Below are 17,194 nucleotides of genomic sequence, written 5' to 3' on the forward strand. Positions count from 1 at the left end.
ATATTTTATAAATATAAATATTTATATAAAATTATATATTATATATATATTTTATATATATTTATATATAAATTTTACATATATTTATATAAAATATAAATGAACTGACTTATTTGTTAGATCACATTTTGTGTGTGTGTTTTCTTCTCAGACATATGAAGATCCATGAGAAGGACCCTAACAGTGCCACAGCCACAGCCCCTCCATCTCCTCTGAAACGTAGGCGATTGTCCTCCAAGAGGAAACTGAGTCACGATGCCGAGTCAGAGAGAGAAGACCCAGCACCAGCTAAAAAGGTCCTCTTGGCTCCCAGAGCAGATTCACCTGCTCACGGGACTTCTGTCCGAAATACCACTAATCTTTATTTTCTCAGTGTGGAGACTTGACATCCATCCTAAGCTCTTAACCTGTGTTTTCCCATACTGTTTCTGTAAAGTGTCTAAGAAAAGAGTACCAGTGTGCATTTCCTCTTGAGCCCCTCTGCTGAGCCCGGAGATGAAGAGCTTTTACAATGTTTCCATGCTTTCTACCTGTTTTTTCTAGCTAAAGCTCAAGCTTCATAAGCATTCGGGACTCTTTTGTCCTCACTTTTTTATTACCAGTGCCTGGCAGATACCAGGTGCTGCATAAGTACTTGTCAGGTGGGTGGGTGGGTGGGTGGGTGGATGGATGGATGGTAGCGTTCCGGGAGTATTTGTTGTGTGAATGAATGAATGGTCAGGTCCTTAATAATCAGAATTGGATAATGCAACCCTTGCCTTTTATTATTGTAAATCTCTGAATTTAGCATTGGCCTCTCTTCTGAAGCCATCCCATGTGGGAGACCTTCGTGACTTCACTTTTTTCCTTTTCCCTCAGATGGTAGAAGACGGGCAGTCAGGTGACTCGGAGAAGAAAGCTGATGAAGTCTTTCACTGCCCAGTATGTTTCAAGGAGTTTGTTTGCAAGTATGGACTGGAGACCCACATGGAGACCCATTCAGATAACCCACTAAGGTAGGAGAAAGGGTGAACTAGACCTTGTTCATTCCTGTTTCTCCTGGCATGTGACAATGTTCTTAAGTCCCGTTACTCCACACTGGGCTCCAGTGATTGAACTTGGGCACAACAACATTAGGGAGGCAGTTAAGAAAGTATTGTTGTGGGGAAGAAGTTGGCTGAGAGTTGTCAGAGGGTGGCTGTATCCACAGGGTGTTCACATGGTTCACTGTGCCTTCTTTCTCTCAGCAAAGCCCCTTGAGTAGTCACCAGTGAGCCCCTGAACACTGGGGAGTCTGCTATCATGGGTGTTCTTGGACAACAGATAGATTTTCTTCGCAAAAGATGTTGCAACTCAAATGACTATTAGCAATGCATGAATATGTGGCCCAAACAGGGACAGCCCACGTGTTGGATACCCCTGGCACAGCACTGGTGCATCGTAGGCACTCAGAAGTGTTTGAACTGAGCTGGACCTGATAGTGCAGAAACCTGAGAAGCCATTTTGAGTAAGGTAAAGTTCTGCTTAGTGCAGGACACTTGGCCAAAAATGGAGCCTGATATGTTTCAATAAAAAAGTGATAGGTGATTGCTCTGCCATCCAGCTTCAATTGTAGGGGCTTCCCAGCTCCAGTGTTTCTGATCCTCAGCCTTGCCAGGCAGAAAACATGGGTAGTGACAGGACTTCCCACAAGAATTCAGGGGACTCATCTTTCTTTCCCTACCTTCTCTGATAACTCATCAGGCAACCGTTAGTCCTGTATTCTTGATGAGTTGATAGATTTGGAAGTTATTCCTAGAGAATTGCCACTTTAAAAATGTTAATTGCCAGAGATTTTAAGCATTGGAAAGAACAAAGAACTACTTAGGAACCCCTGTTGTCATTGAGAGACTTGAAAGTAGCCCATCTTGGAAGTCACACACAGCTGCAGGGTCACAAGCACACAGCAGGGCCATACACGCGTGCAGCTTTGGGTTTTAGAAGACAGCTTGGGAATGCAGGAATTTGGGCATCTGTTTGCCTGAATCCCTGATATATGGACCAGATTTCCTTCTTGAAGACACATGTTTAGCTGTGACTTAGGAATGGGAAAGTCTGAACAAGCTGAAGACTTATGTTATAGGGAAAAGCCAAATTGTACAGTCACTTGATGCCAGGTCAAATATGATTATCCTTAATCACATTAGCCTGACATTTTTCCATTGGTGAGGGAAAAAGGAACTTACAAAGAATTTAAACTGCTGAACAGTTGAAGTGCTATAAAATATCTTTACAGAACTCCCCAGTCTCAAGAAATTGCCTGATCATTGGGTTGGGCACAGACTGGTTGTCAGGCATAGACCCCACTCCTCTCTCTGCTCATACAGGACCTCAGCCAGCTACATCTGAACCTGTTTTCTCATCCTTCAAATTGCAGCGGGCAGGACCAGATAATCCTTGTGTTCCTAAAACCTTATTTTTATTTTTTTATTTATTTTATTTTTGAGAAAAGTTTTGCTTTGTCGCCCAGGCTGGAGTACACTGGCGCAATCTTGGGCTCACTGCAACCTCTGCCTCCTGGGTTCAAGTGATTCTCCTGCCTCAGCCTCCCAAGTAGCTGGGATTACAGGTGTGTACCACCACACCTGGCTAATTTTTTGTGTTTTTGGTAGAGATGGGGTTTCACCATTTTGGTCAGGCTTGTCTCCTGACCTCTGGTGATCTGCCCCACCTTGGCCTCCTAAAGTGCTGGGATTATAGGCATGAACCACCATGCTCAGCCCCAAAGCCTGCCTCTTAACAGTTGTTTTATTCTGTCTACCAAGAAAAGGCATATGGCTCCTCCCTGTGTAGGCCCTCTAGTTCTGAGAGATTTGGGAAACTTCACAGGTTCAGGAATGTCCACAGCATCCCCAGGATGTGGGCTTGTGGTCGGTGGCAAATACTGAAATAGTTCTCTAGATCACGGACCTGAGTGAGCAGAGATGACATTACCAGCTGAACCTCCCAAAGAGAATCATGAGCAGAGGCAGAAACAGCACAGGGGGCCCCAGCTCCTGCTCACGTTCCTACCCAGCAGCCTTCAGAGCCAGTGCTGCAGTGAATACAGGCTGTCTCTGAGCTCCTCTGTATACTTTATCTCACTTCATATTTTATTCTGTGATCAGATACCACCTTAGAAACTATCATTTACCCCCTTCTAGATAATTCTGTTCTGCAGGAAAAATAATGTGGCTCCCACAAGAGATTTCTGAGCAGTCCAAGCCTGCATAGCATGGTGTGTGGCAACAATAGAGGCAGATCAGGTGTCCCCTTCTGAAATGCTGACCTGGGTGAGGGACGAGGTTCTCCTGGAGCAATCCTCTGAACAAGGACCTGCTCCAGGGAGAGGCCAGGCTTCCTCTGCACAGAGGTTGGAGATGGGCATTGCACTGGACGCTCATCATTGTTTTCATAGTTGGGATGGATAGGATTTGGTGGGTGATTAATCCACAATGATGGTAGGGCTGGTGCTGTAGACAGGCTGTGAAGTTGAACCCTCAGTCCTGCACGTCCAGGTAGCCGACCTAGAGGATTTTCCTCACCTGTTTACTAATAATGCCCTGTGTTTGGTGAGGGGTTGGCTTAGACAGTTTTGTAGCCTGACAGGGACTTGGCCCCTCTGGGCAGGCTCTCACTTTGCTGGCCCCACCGCTGTGGCTGAGGGGTGGCCCGTAAGAAGAGAGGTTGCCAGGCATCCTTTGTGGGGGCACACAGGCCACCCCCGCCCTGTGCCTCTATCTATAATTGTTGCTAGATGGGGTGGGACTGGCATCTGGAAACCAAAAAGAGTTGATTACAGAACATGGTTAATGTCCCTTTGCTCCTCTCTGCTCTGCCGATCCCCATAATAGCCTGCTATCAGAGGAGGCCTGGGGCAGCCTGTGCCAGCGGGGCCTAGCCAGGCGATGAACTGGGACAGTAGCTAGTGGGAGAGACAGCTTGTTAACCCAGAACTAAAATAGACACCAGCTCCATTTCAAACCCCAGAGGCAGCAGAACCACAGTGGGATGGTACCCGCTTAGACTGAAGGTTTGTAACTCAACACAGCTGTTGCCTTCTCACTCTCCTGCACTTGTCCCCCTTCTCCACCCCCCACCAACACTGGCAAAGTGCCCATTGTTCCTTAATAAAAAGTGTTGGAAATCCAAACTCATATAAATCTCGACTCCATTTCCCTACACTCCACTGTGTTTCAAATGAGTGTTGTTGTAGAACAAAAGGAAGACACAAAGCTGCCTGTAGAGATGCCAGCTCTTAGGGTCAGGTGTTAGCTTCACCCTGATATGACCAATGGTCAGTCATCCCCCTTCCCCCAGGGCTCCCCCGATGAGGCAGAGAAGGCAGAGGAGGAAGCGGAGTCAGGCTATGGCGAGCTGGCATTTGGAATCGGAGGTGAGGGACGGAGTGCTCAGAGAGCAGGCGGCTACACAGAGGACATCCTTTGTGTGAGGATGTTGCTGGGCATTGAATGTCCATCAGAATAGAACTGAGCAACTGGCCATACCCTGCTGTGAATGAAGTCAGCTGGGAGGAGCATCCAGGTCAGCCCGGCCAGCAAGAGAATCTGAGCCACGCGTGTCCTTGGAATTTTCTAGTAGCCATTTTTTTTATTTCATTTCATTTCATTTCGTTTCATTTTGAGGATCTCGTTCTGTCACCCAGGCTGGTGTCCAGTGACATGATTATGACTCACTGCACCTTGACCTCCCAGGCTTTTAAGTGATCCTTCCACCTCAGCCTCCCAAGTAGCTGGAACCACAGGCATGTGCCATCACATGCAGCTAATTTTTTTGTATTTTTTGCAGAGACAGAGTCTCCCTATGTTGCCCAGGCTGGTCTTGAACTCTTGGGCTCAAGTGATCTGCCCACCTTAGCCTCCCAAAGTGCTGGGATTGTAGGCATGAGCCACCCTGCCTGGCCCTAGTAGTCATGTTTTAAAAATAAAAAGAGACAAAATGAATAATGCTTCATTGAGTATACCAATATCATCAAAATATAATGTCAACACATAATCAATAGAAAAATTATGAGTGATGTGGTTCACATTCTTGCTTCCATGTACTGACTCTTTGAAATCTGGTGTGTGTGATGCGACCCCAGCCCATCTTGGCTGCACCACACCAGCCACATTTCAGGTACTTAACAGCCCACAGAGAGGTTTCAGATGAGCCACCTGTGGCAGGGAGGGCTGCAGCTTTGATGCGGAGCCGTGTCTTGTGTGTGAAGGCCCAAGGGCAGCAGCTGGATGGTCACTCTGTTGGCACAGCCACTGCTGAGGGTGAAACTTGGCTAAAGTTATTGTGTAATCTCAGATGGCCCCCTGATGAAAGGAGTTCGGGTAATAAGTAATGTTAACATCATTTCAGTTAAAATGTACCCAGCAAATGATTGAGTTTGTACCGTGTGCCAGGCACTTGCCCAGGCTTGAAGGAAAGAGTGATGTTTGAGACAGGGTACGGGCTAGGCACAAAACAAGCTGGTTGGTTATAAAACAAAGTTCAGGGGTGAGTTCAGGGCCCGGGAGGGCACATTTCCCTCAGATTCCAAGCAGGCAGAGGGATCTGGTGGATGCAAAACTTCTCCTTGGGATTTTACATCAGAGGCTGTGGTGCTTCACTTAATTTCCTCTGGGTCAGGGCCCAGCTGGGTCTGGTACTTCATTGACCCTGGTCATCTCTGAGTTCAAGGTGATGACATTAAATCTCTGTTGGGAATTAGTATGTAGGGAGCCCAAGGGGGCTCTGGCAGGAAACTTGGCTCCATGAGTAGTGAGGGCAGCTGATACCACCCCCTTCCTGTATCTTAGTAGTGGGGCCACCAAAGGGAAATGCCTCCTTTTTCCTGCATTCTCCACTGTTCCAAGGAATGTTTATCTCCCTTCACTGCACGCCTACCACCTACAGAGACCCCAAGTCTCCTTATATACCTGGTATTGATCCCACCCTTGTCAAATGTCATCCTAAAAACAGGGAAAAGATAAAATATTTGTCAGCATCTTGTATTGAAGAGTCTGTGGGTCTGAGGCTTGGGCAGGCAGAAACAGATTTTAAACACTTCCGGGGGCTGTGAACAGAGGTCCCTCAAGGAGGGGAAGACTGCCCCCACCCCTCACCTGACAGGTACAGAAGCCTTGGTCAGGACTACCCTGTCCCCCACCCAAGGCCCAGAGCGAGGAGTGGCCCACCCAGCTTCGGTGGCCACTACACACCCTTTGTGAAGTCCCTCAGACTCTGCCCGATGCTTCACGCCACGCTGGTTTGGTTGAACAGTCGGAGTGGGGCATTGGGTTGCTGTGTGCAGCCCGGACGGGTTCCTGGGGCATGGGGAGGGACGGCTGCCTGGCCAGGGCCCTGTCACAGGGCCATCACTGTTGCTCGCAGCAACTGGGAGAGATTAGTGCAGCTGTCGGATGTCAGTTCTCTGCCCTGAGATGGGCAGGGGAGGGTGGGCTGAGGAGAGAGGAATGTGTGAGTTGGTTGGGACTCTAGAGGAGAGGTTGTTTGCATTTACTCCTTCTGGCCTCTGGAGACAGAACAGGAAAAATGAAGCATGAAATCCCTTTTGAGAAGGAATGCCAGTCTCTCCATTAAAACACAATAATGAGGAAGGAATTCAGTATCTGAAGGAAATGGCCAAGCTGAGTGGCAGCTTCTCAGCAGGTATTTCACAGGTTCTTCTGATGAGGGTTGCGGGTAGTGTCAGCATTAGGAAATGCTCCCAGCTGAGCCAGTGTCCAGGCATTAAGGATGTGTGGGTCACATAAGGAGCCAGGGCATCTGCAAATAGCTGTCCTTTGAACACACAGCCCGGCAGAGTGGAATGAAGCCAGCCGGCTCCGTCCCAGCCTGCCGCCTGGCAGCTCTGTGACCTCGGGCAACTGGTGACTTGGTTTCCCTATCTGGAAAATAGATTTAAAGGCTGTTGTGAGGATGAAGGGAGATAATCCACAATCCTCAGAGTGTAACAAATACTAAATGAAATTTTTCTTCTGATACTATTACTTAGAATGTATTTTTTTATATAAAATTTTATATAAAATTAAAATTTTTAAATATGTTAAACATTCCAACATTTACAGTTATAGGTGTTGTGCCACTCTATGGCTATCCCATTCCAATGGAATTGAAAAGGAGTCAAATTCCAGGTGCGATTTACTTGGCAGAGAACATGAAAGCAATTTGTCCTTTACTTTTATAAACAGCTGTTTTTATCTAGTTTCGCTTTTGTAAAGATTGGGAAATGGAGTGGCTCTTTAAATTTGATTTGAGTCTTGCTTCCCACGTTTCTTAATCCCACTGTGTGAAAAGCAGATATTTAGAAACGTGAAGGAACTCGACACCTTTACGTAACAGAACCACACATCACTTTCTTTAGATTGTTGGGGGAACCCTAGGGTTCTAAGGAAGTGAGTTTCCTGATGTTTGAAATTTGCCAATGCAGCCTTTCAAAAATATGCTTAGTATAGTTTAAAAAAAAAAAAATTCACCCTTCTTGCTGATCGTGAGGAGGTCAGATATCTGTCCCTCAGCTATCACAATGGTAGACTGGATGGAGTTACATGACAGAGAAGAGACCCCAAGGAAGCACCTGAGTGGTTTCTCATCTCTGGGCCACTCTGTTAAGGCTTGCTTGTTGACTTCGAGATTTTCATCTTGTTCTGGAGAGTTAAGGTCGCCAGATGAATAAAATATTACTGTTGGTGAGCACTGGGGGAGCTAATCCCAAAACTGTTTAGCCACAAGGTTAAGAAGTTAAAAAAAAAAAAAAAAAAAAAAGACTTTTGGTGTCCTTGTTTTCCATTTCTGTAAATCACATTGCTGATAAATTTGCCTCTGGGCATGCACCCTGCCCATTTTAGGTACTAGGCTCAGTTACTGGCTACAGATTACAGATTCCCTTTTCAGGGCTGATGCTTTTAATGGTGATAGTTATTCCTGATAAGTACCTTAACTCTGCTGTGAGGTATCAAAACTGCTGGATCTATTTTTGGCTGCCTCTTTACCATTACTCCCTCTAGAGAATGTCCATAGCATAACAACATATTTACATATTTATCACACTGCATTTCTATCCCAGCTCAGAATTGTGCAACTTTCTTTTAAAAAAACAAACAAACAAACAAAAAGGATGTCCTGTCTTCTTCCAAGGACATTTGCTGTCAGAAGAACAGATATCTGTGCCCTGCCTAAATAGGCAGGCTGTGTAGCACAGACAGTCGTTAATTCAATGACTTTTTAAAATTTTAGGGCCTCACAGTGGCTCATGTCTGTAATCCCAGTACTTTGGGAGGCCGAAGCAAGGGGATCACTTGAGGTGAGGAGTTGGAGACCCGTCTGGCCAACACGGCGCAACTCCATCTCTACTAAAATACAAAAAAAAAAAAAAAAAGCCAGGCACGGTGTCTCAGGCCTGTAATCCCAGCTACTGGGGAGGCTGAGGCACGAGAATCGCATGAATCAGGAAGTAGAGGTTGCAGTGAGCTGAGATTGCGCCACTGCACTCCCGCCTGGCTGACCGAGTGAGATGCTGTTTCAAAAATAAATAAAAATAAAATAAAATAAAATTTTAATTTACTTTTGTTTTCTTAAGACTTAGTGAATCTGAGTGTGAATAAGAACATTATCTGTTGTATTAAAGTCCCTTAAGGATTGAAAGGACAAAACCCCAGCTAGCAACTGAGTGTATTTTCTTGACCTGTTAGAGCTGGTTGGTCCCACCCCTTGCCCTATGTACCTCCTGCCTTTGGTGACTCAGGCACGTGGTCAGGCAGTGGCTGGCGGGTTGGGTCTCTGTGACTTCAGGACAACGTGGAGTTCACCAGCTTGTGTGGGAGTCAGACTTCTCTGACCATGTTAGCGCTGTGCCCTTTCCAGCCCAGCAAGGGTCAGAGCCAGTGTGCTGTGGGATTTTGCTTGTCTGTTTGATTTTTGGAAAAGGGACAGTAAGGGCTGTGACAGTGCCTGTGTAGTCACTGACAACTACAGGCACTTCTCTAAGCACATATCAAAGACTGTCTGTGATAGTGGTTCCCAGCCCCTGGTGTTGGCAGCCACCTTCCTGCCATCTGTGCCTTTACATACCAGTGGCCATGTAGAAAGAGCTTACCTTATGACCTGGGAGTCGTCTTCCTCCACTGGGACCCCCAGGCCCTTCTCTCTGCTTCACCCTACCCAGTGCCGCCAGGGACATTACAGTTGATACTAAGGGAGGGAGGAAGGGATGGAGGATAAGTGCAGGCAGTTGCTTCACCTCTGCTGTTCCAGGGAGCCCCAATTCCACACACCCCAACACCACAGCCCCCTCCTACCATCTACCCTAAGAACTGCTAGAGCCCCTCCACCCCATAATAGGAACCTCCACAGTGGAGCAGCCCCACTGGAGGCAGGACCCCACAGTTCAGTGACTGGAATGTCATACATGGGGTGGGGAATGGTCCAATCTACTCCAGCATTCTAAATTAAAATTTCTTATCCTCTTACAGAAACATTGGCCAATGTGTGCTAGAATGCAGGTGTTTTCTGGGTGAAACAGGCTCTTGTGCACTGTCTTGGTACAGAAACACTTATTTCTGTGAGCACAGTGATTTGGAGTTCACATATGCTAAGCAGTTCCTGTAAGTTGAGGTCAGGCTGAATGTCCATCTTGGATTCCATGTGTAATCTAACCTTAATCTGTCATTTGGAGATTTTTCCACTGATGATTTTTTTTTTCTCCTGAAAGTAATGTAGTGTGATTTTAAAAGAAAAAGTTTTGTTTTTGAAAGGGTCAGTGGGGTTTTGTTAATTTTCTTTAAATCCTACAAAGAGATACACTTCCCCCAAATACATTTACTTTACTGACAGCAAAGTTAGTTTCCATTTGGAAAAGTTACCCTGTTTCCAACATCGAGTTATCTCTGTTGCCAGAAAATCAAAAGGCAGCCAATCAGATTTGTAAACCTTTCCTCTGGTACATTGTCAAGATCTCTTGCAAAATGAAATTGTCCTACAGCCCTCCCCTCTCCTGTGGCTCTTAAGTGCAGTTCTGCCCCATCTAAATATTAATATTTTGCAATCGTGCCCTTTATGAGCCCCTGGCAGAGTGGAGATACGCCACAGACGGGGTGAGGAGAGAGTCGTGGGGACCACCTGGCCAGTGGCTGTGGTCTTAATGAAGACTGACAAGCCCAGAGGAGGTGTGCAAATACCCTGATGCCTGCAGCCGGCTTTGCATCCAGCAGCTCCCTCCACAGATTTACAGTGGCCTCTATTGTCCTTGAAGAGCTGCTTAGAAACAAGGTTGCAAAGCTTTCTCCTTGGGGCCTTGGGAAGGCTGGATGAACCCTCCCCCGTCTCCACCTGATAGGGCTGATCCAAGTGTTTCTGGGTGGTGGTTTTCCACACTGGTTTTATTTAAGGTCTATCAACAGGTGCTGAGTGTGAGGCAGGGAGGCAAGTGTTTTTCTGTGGGTGTTTCTTCCTTTTAACCAACTGCACCACGTGCTTCTGGTTTCAAAGCAGAATTGTTTTCTCTGCCACTTTCATGTTTTATGTCTTTTCACTTATAGGCGTGCCTTAGTTGAAATTCCATGAAAAGGGTGTGAAGTGTGGATCACCTTGCTTAGACTCTTAGGAGGTTGAGTGCTTGTGCAGGCTGGGACAGCATGCACTTCTTTTCAGGAGGCAGGTGAAGGGAGCAGGTGGGATGAGGCAGAAGACTGGCCAGAAAGAACACTTTTCTCCCCATGAGTCTTGCAGTTAGACAGAAGTAGTAAGGACAATTGTGAAGTTCTTGAAAGTGAGAAGAGAGAACACGTTCCTTTGAAATTAAAACTCAGTTTTTCCTGATTTTTCACGTTGGCTAAAACGTGCCAGGAAACGGGCTTTTCCTGATTTCTTTTTTCCCCTAGTACAATAACATAATGATTAAATTTGGAAAAGTACTTTGCAGTTTTCAAAGCACTTTGTTATTCACAGTAACTGCAAAGATCCCCCCGTTTTAGATGAGAAGGGAAACTGAGGTATGAAGAAGGAAAGGAACAGGAAAGAAGTAACAAAGATGAGTAAAGTATTGGTAATTTCTTTTCTCTGGGAGTTCTAACATTCTAACAGGCTTGTAGTTTAAGACGTTTCTAGATAGCAGATTCTCACACCTAACTCACTGTACTTTCCAAACTTATCTAACTATAAGAATCCGCTGGTGTGCTTGTTCATAAACAGATTCTTAGGCCCATCTTCTAGTTATTCTGATTTCAGTTGGTCTGGGGTGATCTAGGAGTCTGCTTTTTTTTAACAAGGTCATGTGGGGATTCTTATCTCTTGGCATGTTTGGGAAATTTTACATAGCCGGCAGCTGAAGCGCAGATGGAAATAAGTTGTCCAAGGTCACGCAGTCTGAACTCCCTGATCCCCACCTGGTGTCTCTACTCCCTGAGCCCACATCCCCCTACCACCCACTGCTCCACAGCTGCCTTCCCAGGGACACAGAGTTTGTGATCAATACTGGATAATTCTGCCATGCCTTTATTGTCTTGTCTTCATCACCTACTACGTATGAAGCTGTCCAGAAACAGGAGGGATTTGAGGGTGAGGGAGATAATGAAGAAGACAGACACAGGCATAAGAGACAAAAAGAAACCTCAATGTTATTAAAAATTCAAGCTAGGTGTAGGGGTGCACACCTGTAGCCCTAGTTACTAGGGAGGCTGAGACGGGAGGATTGCTTGAGCCCAAGAGTTCAAGGCCAGTCTGGGCAACATAGCGAGCCTGCCTCAAAAAAGAGAAAAAATCACTACAACCATAGAGGTACAGTAAATTCTAAATCTAATTGCCATATTAAGAGGCATTCATTCTCCATTCCCTTCATAAAACCTACTTATTAATGCCAGTCACACTAAATATTCATAACCAATAGGCTGTGCACTAGTACAGAAGTCTCAAAAGTGGAGAGTAGCCAAGCACAGTGGCTCACACCCGTAATCCCAACACTTTGGGAGGCCAGTTCAGGAGCATTGCTTGAGCCCAGGAGTTCAAGACCAGCCTGGGCAACATGGTGACACCATGTCTCTACAAAAAAATTTAAAAATTAGCCAGGTATAGTGGCACATGCCTATAGTCCCAGCTATGAAGGGAGGCTGAGGTGGGAGGATCACTTGCGCCCAGGAGTTCAAAGCTACAATGAGCTATGATCATGCCACTGCACTCCAGCCTGGGCGACAGAGCAAGACTCCCTTTAAAAAAAAAAAAGGCCAGGCACGGTGTAATCCCAGCACTTTGGGAGGCCGAGGCAGGCAGATCAGCTGAGGTCAGGAGTTCGAGGCCAGCCTGGCCAACATGGAGAAACCCTGTCTCTACTAAAACACAAAAATTAGCTGAGCGTGGTGGTGCATGCCTGTAATCCCAGCTACTCAGGAGGCTGAGGCAGGAGAATCACTTGAACCGGGGAAGCGGAGGTTGCGGTGAACCAAGATCGCGCCATTGCACTCCAGCCTGGGCAACAAAACTCTTGTCTCTAAAAAAAAAAAAAAAAAGGTGAAGAGTATTCAGGAAGATCTCTAGGATACAAGGAAAAAATATATTTTTTATCTCACTCTTTTAAAATTTCTATTTGGTAATGTACCTGGCACATTACATATATGCAAATATATATGTACATAAATACATATACATACTACGTATGTACACACATACACATTCTCAGCTAAACAACAAACACATATGGACCACATACGAAAAACTTTTTTATAGAAGCAGTGCACATTTCAGAAAGTTTGCAGCCACCTCTCAGTCCTACCTGCCTGCCTTTTGCAATTGACTTGGATGCTACGAAAAGTCTCTTCCCAACCTGTTTATGTCTGTAATACTTGTAATCATTTATTATAATTTAATTAAATTTTATATAAGCTGACGGAATGTTGTTTTAATAAAAGAAAAGAATAGTCTCTGTGGAAACTTATGTTGGAAAGGCTTATTTACAGTGCAGATTGGACAGAGTATATTTTTTTTAGTTGCTGCCAAACTTAGGCTAGGTAAGATACCTGTGCACAGTTGAATGCCATAATAGTAAAAATCTAGGATTCTGCTTTAGTTTGGCTTGCAAAAATCTGGTATAATAAACTCCCATGTACCCTTATCCAGTTTCAGGGATTATCAACTCACAGCCGATTTTGTTTCCTCTCTTCCCCAACCCAGGTAATTTCAAAACAAATCCCAGATATCCTATGTTTTATTTATAAATATTTCATTATATATCTTTTTTTAAAAGGAACCTTTTTAAAAAGCATAGCCAAAATATTATCATAACTAAAAAATTCAGTCACTTGCGAATATATCAGATATCTCTGATCAGAGTTAGATTTTCCCAATTCATACATTTCTCTTACCGTTTCAGTCCAATATAGATCTTTCAGCCAACTGGTGGTGAGGTGATGGATTGGTGACCATGGGGAGGGTGCAGTTGAACTTGAGCATGGGGGAAATGAAGTGGGGGTGGGAGAAGGAAGGAGCTCCGTCTCCAGGACAGAGGCTCTTGTTGCCTCCAAGGGTCACTGTCCTCTCTGTGTGCACAGCTCAGAGCTTGAACGTATTTCAGCCAGAAAGAACCTCACCCAGAGGGGCTGCGTCCATTCTGCTTCCCCGCAGGATCTGTCTCATGGCCTGTGATTTAGACCGCTGGGTACTTTGACGTCTGGGCCCACAGTGTGAGGACTTCCAGCCCCTAAGGGTGTTCTTCATTATCCAGATCCATCCCTTCCCTGGGCCTTGACCACAGTGGTGAGCTCAGCAGAATTCCCTTAGAAGCAACGCTGTGTTTTGAGTGGCTCATGGGAACCCGGGTTTGGGGTTCCAAAGGTAGCTGAGCAGTGACAGGAGAGTGCTCAGGAGAGGCCCTTCCTGAACAGGCGGGCCAGGGGAGGAGCATGCACAGCAGGACCGGGTTCTACTGTGCCCGCTACAGCGCGATAAGGCAAGCAGGGCGGCACATACTGGTACTTCTTCCTTTCAGTGCTTCCTGAATGTGAGCACAGCTGCTTCGTGGCTGACTTCGTTATCTCTTTATTTCCAGGGAAGACTCTCAACTCAAAAAAGTTTTCACTGAGGTACATGCAGTGTGGACATAAGCAAGTAGCTTTGCCTGGCTAAAACAGTGATAAAAGGAGCTACCTTAGAGGTGGTGAGGGTCAGATTATGCTTGCACACATAAATACATGGAATGATGCTTGGTATACAGCATTGTCCAACAGAATATCCTGTGATCGTGGAAACATAGTGTCTGTGCTTCCCGATGCAGTTGAGCCCTTAAAAGAAGGCTGAAGTGACTGAGGAAACTTTAATTTAAATTTGAATAGCCACATGTGGCTTTGGTGGCTACTACATTCCATGCAAGTCTAGGGGATGTTGATAATACCATAACGATAGTATTTTGTTTTTATCCACCCATCTGCACACTGATGTAAAATTTTTAATATGGTTCTCAGTGAAGACCTAGAAGACAACACTGGTATGAAAAGCAGAGACAATATTATAAAGTGGTGTTTGCTCTGCATCTGTGTGGCCCAGGACATTTAGGATGTCAAAGATCGTCTCTGAAATGAAGGGTCAGATTTTGAAGCGGACTGCCTCTGTGGGAGTCTTTCAAGGAAGGGGAGACAGCCTTGTGATAAGCATGGGTGGGAGCAGGAACTCAGGCTGACATTTAGTGTGTACTGCTTACTGGCGGTGTGGCCTGAGTCACATCGCTTCGTATTTTTGATCACCAGTGTTCATCTGGAAGATGAGGGTCATGATACGCACCTGCCTGCTGGGGTTGTCATATGTGCTGAGCTGTCAGGGTGCCTGGGCTCAGTCCGTGAGGACCGTGGTTATCATTCAGATAATGATTATGCTAATACCACAACTTAATGCACAATCACCATCACTTCTAATTAGATTGGAAAATTGAATAATTTTTATCCCTATGAGATGCCAGGGATGCTGATTGATTGCCCTAGATACTACTTAAATGTATGCTCTTTTGACTTTTAAACATTTACAATAATTAGAATCCAGTGAACTGAGGGAGAGAGAAACCTCTGACATGATCCCACTAATGCCTGATCGAGGCGAGAGCGAGCAGGTCGGCCACAGTGGCTTCAGGTTCCCAGCTGTCTTCTTGTGCTCAGACTGTGGGTGTTCAGGTTGTACGTACATCTTGTGCTGCCTGCAAAGATTTGGTATCCAGAAGTTGATAGCATACAATTTTTTTTAAAAGGAAGAGGTTTTCGGTGCTAACCATGCGGCCTGGCTTCTTGACATCATATCATTTTTATTTTACTCAATTGAAATGAATCAACAAAAACATTAGGCTGGAAGAGTGGAAACTCTGACTTAACTGCTTCCTCATATGCTCTCCCTTTCTGCCTCATATGTTCTCCCTTTCCTCTCCTAGATGTGACATTTGCTGCGTCACCTTTCGAACACATCGAGGACTGCTGCGTCACAACGCGCTTGTCCACAAACAACTTCCCAGGGATGCAATGGGCAGGCCTTTCATACAGAACAACCCTTCAATTCCCGCTGGCTTCCACGACTTAGGATTCACAGACTTCTCCTGTAGGAAGTTTCCTCGCATTTCTCAGGTATTCTGATCAGCCCATGGAAGCAACCAGCAACTGCCTTCCATGGTCCACGCAGTTAGACTGTGGAAACTTCCTCTCCCTGAGGTTTCTTTCCTTAAAATGTTGGTTGGGCTTTGTCTTTTTTGTAACACCTTTTTTCTTAAAATTATCATTGGCCCTTTCAGTCTCCCTTGGGTTGTTGGCTTGAGAAGGGTGCATAGTCTTGTTTGGGGTTGAATATCCTATGAACTGTGCATCAGTCTAGCTCTTCTGTGCCTTTTGCCCGTTCTTGGGTCTTTGAGGTTTAAAGTTGTTAGTTGTAGACCAGGCCCCAGTGGCTCACACCTGTAACGCCAGCACTTTGTGAAGCCAAGGCAGGAGGATCATTTGAGGTCAGGGGGTTGAGACCTGCCTGGACAGCATAGCAAGACTTTATCTCTACAAAAAAATTTAAAAATTAGCCAGGCGTGGTGGTGTGCACCTAGTAGTCCCAGCTACTTGGGAGGTTGAGGTGGGAGGATCACTTGAGCTCAGGAGGTTGAGGCTGCATTGAGCCATGATCGCACCACTGCACTCCAGCCTGGGTGGCAGAGAGAGATTGTCTCAAAAATAAAATAAAATTTTAGGGCCGGGCGTGGTGGCTCATGCCTGTAATCCCAGAACTTTGGGAGGCCAAGACGGTCAGATCATGAGGTCAGGAGTTCAAGACCAGCCTGACCAACATGGTGAAACCCTGTCTGTACTAAAAATACAAAAATTAGCCAGGCGTGGTGGCACGCACCTGTAATGCCAGCTACTCGGGAGGCTGAGGTTGCAGTGAGTCGAGATCACGCCACTGCACTCCAGCCTGGGCAACAGAGCGAGACTCCGTCTTAAAAAAAAAAAAAGTTTTTTTAAATAAAATAAAAGTTGTGAATTGTAAAACACCCCAGTCCTATGATAATTGGAATTTGTGGGATTTTTTAAACATCTTTCTTTACTATCTGCATTGCAGCTAAATATTCCAGTGTTGTGGTTTCTATTAAAAACAATTTGGGTCATTATTGACCTGAATAAGAAAAGAGCCATATATATTCCCTGCTAATAAAGCACCTGCTAAAACTACTTTGAAACTGGCTGGGCACAATGGCTCATGCCTGTAACCCCAGCACTTTGGGAGGCCAAGGCAGGTGGAGCATTTGAGGCCAGGAGTTCAAGACCAGCCTGGCCAACACAGTGAAACCCCATCTCTACTAAAAATATAAAAAATTAGCTGGGCATGGTGGCACATGCCTATAATCCCAGCTGCTGGGGAGGCTGAGGCATGACAATCTCTCGAACCCGGGAGGTGGAGGTTGCAGTGAACCGAGATCATGCCTGGGTAACAGAGCGAGACTCAGTCTCAAAAATGAATAAATAAAACTAAAACTACTTTGAAATTATATTTTTCCCCATTTAAAAAAGTTGAGATAGAAGGTATCAACAGTGTTGTTCTTCAGGTGTACAAGGTACAAACTCAATGGATTGTTCCATATGCACACACCCATGTGTGTACATCCCCCAGGTGACATTCCTCATAGCCCCTCCGAGGCAGCATCCCCCTTCCACAATGATAGAGGGGTAGGGTAGCTGATTCTCCA

At 45.6% G+C, this 17,194-nt stretch overlaps 1 protein-coding gene across 9 annotated transcripts in view; it reads left to right on the forward strand.

Moving 5' to 3' along the window:
• Positions 1–17,194, forward strand: part of RREB1 (ras responsive element binding protein 1) — a 147,011-nt gene that overhangs the window by 106,181 nt on the left and 23,636 nt on the right. For all 9 annotated transcript variants that reach the window (XM_063665788.1, XM_054492774.2, XM_054492780.2 and 6 more), the window contains 3 exons: positions 152–296; positions 859–995; positions 15,407–15,596. In XM_063665788.1, the coding sequence (XP_063521858.1) occupies positions 152–296; positions 859–995; positions 15,407–15,596 (472 nt within the window). The remainder of the gene's footprint in view (positions 1–151; positions 297–858; positions 996–15,406; positions 15,597–17,194) is intronic.

Source organism: Pongo pygmaeus, chromosome 5, assembly GCF_028885625.2.
Source record: "Pongo pygmaeus isolate AG05252 chromosome 5, NHGRI_mPonPyg2-v2.0_pri, whole genome shotgun sequence".
Classification (NCBI taxonomy): domain Eukaryota; kingdom Metazoa; phylum Chordata; class Mammalia; order Primates; family Hominidae; genus Pongo; species Pongo pygmaeus.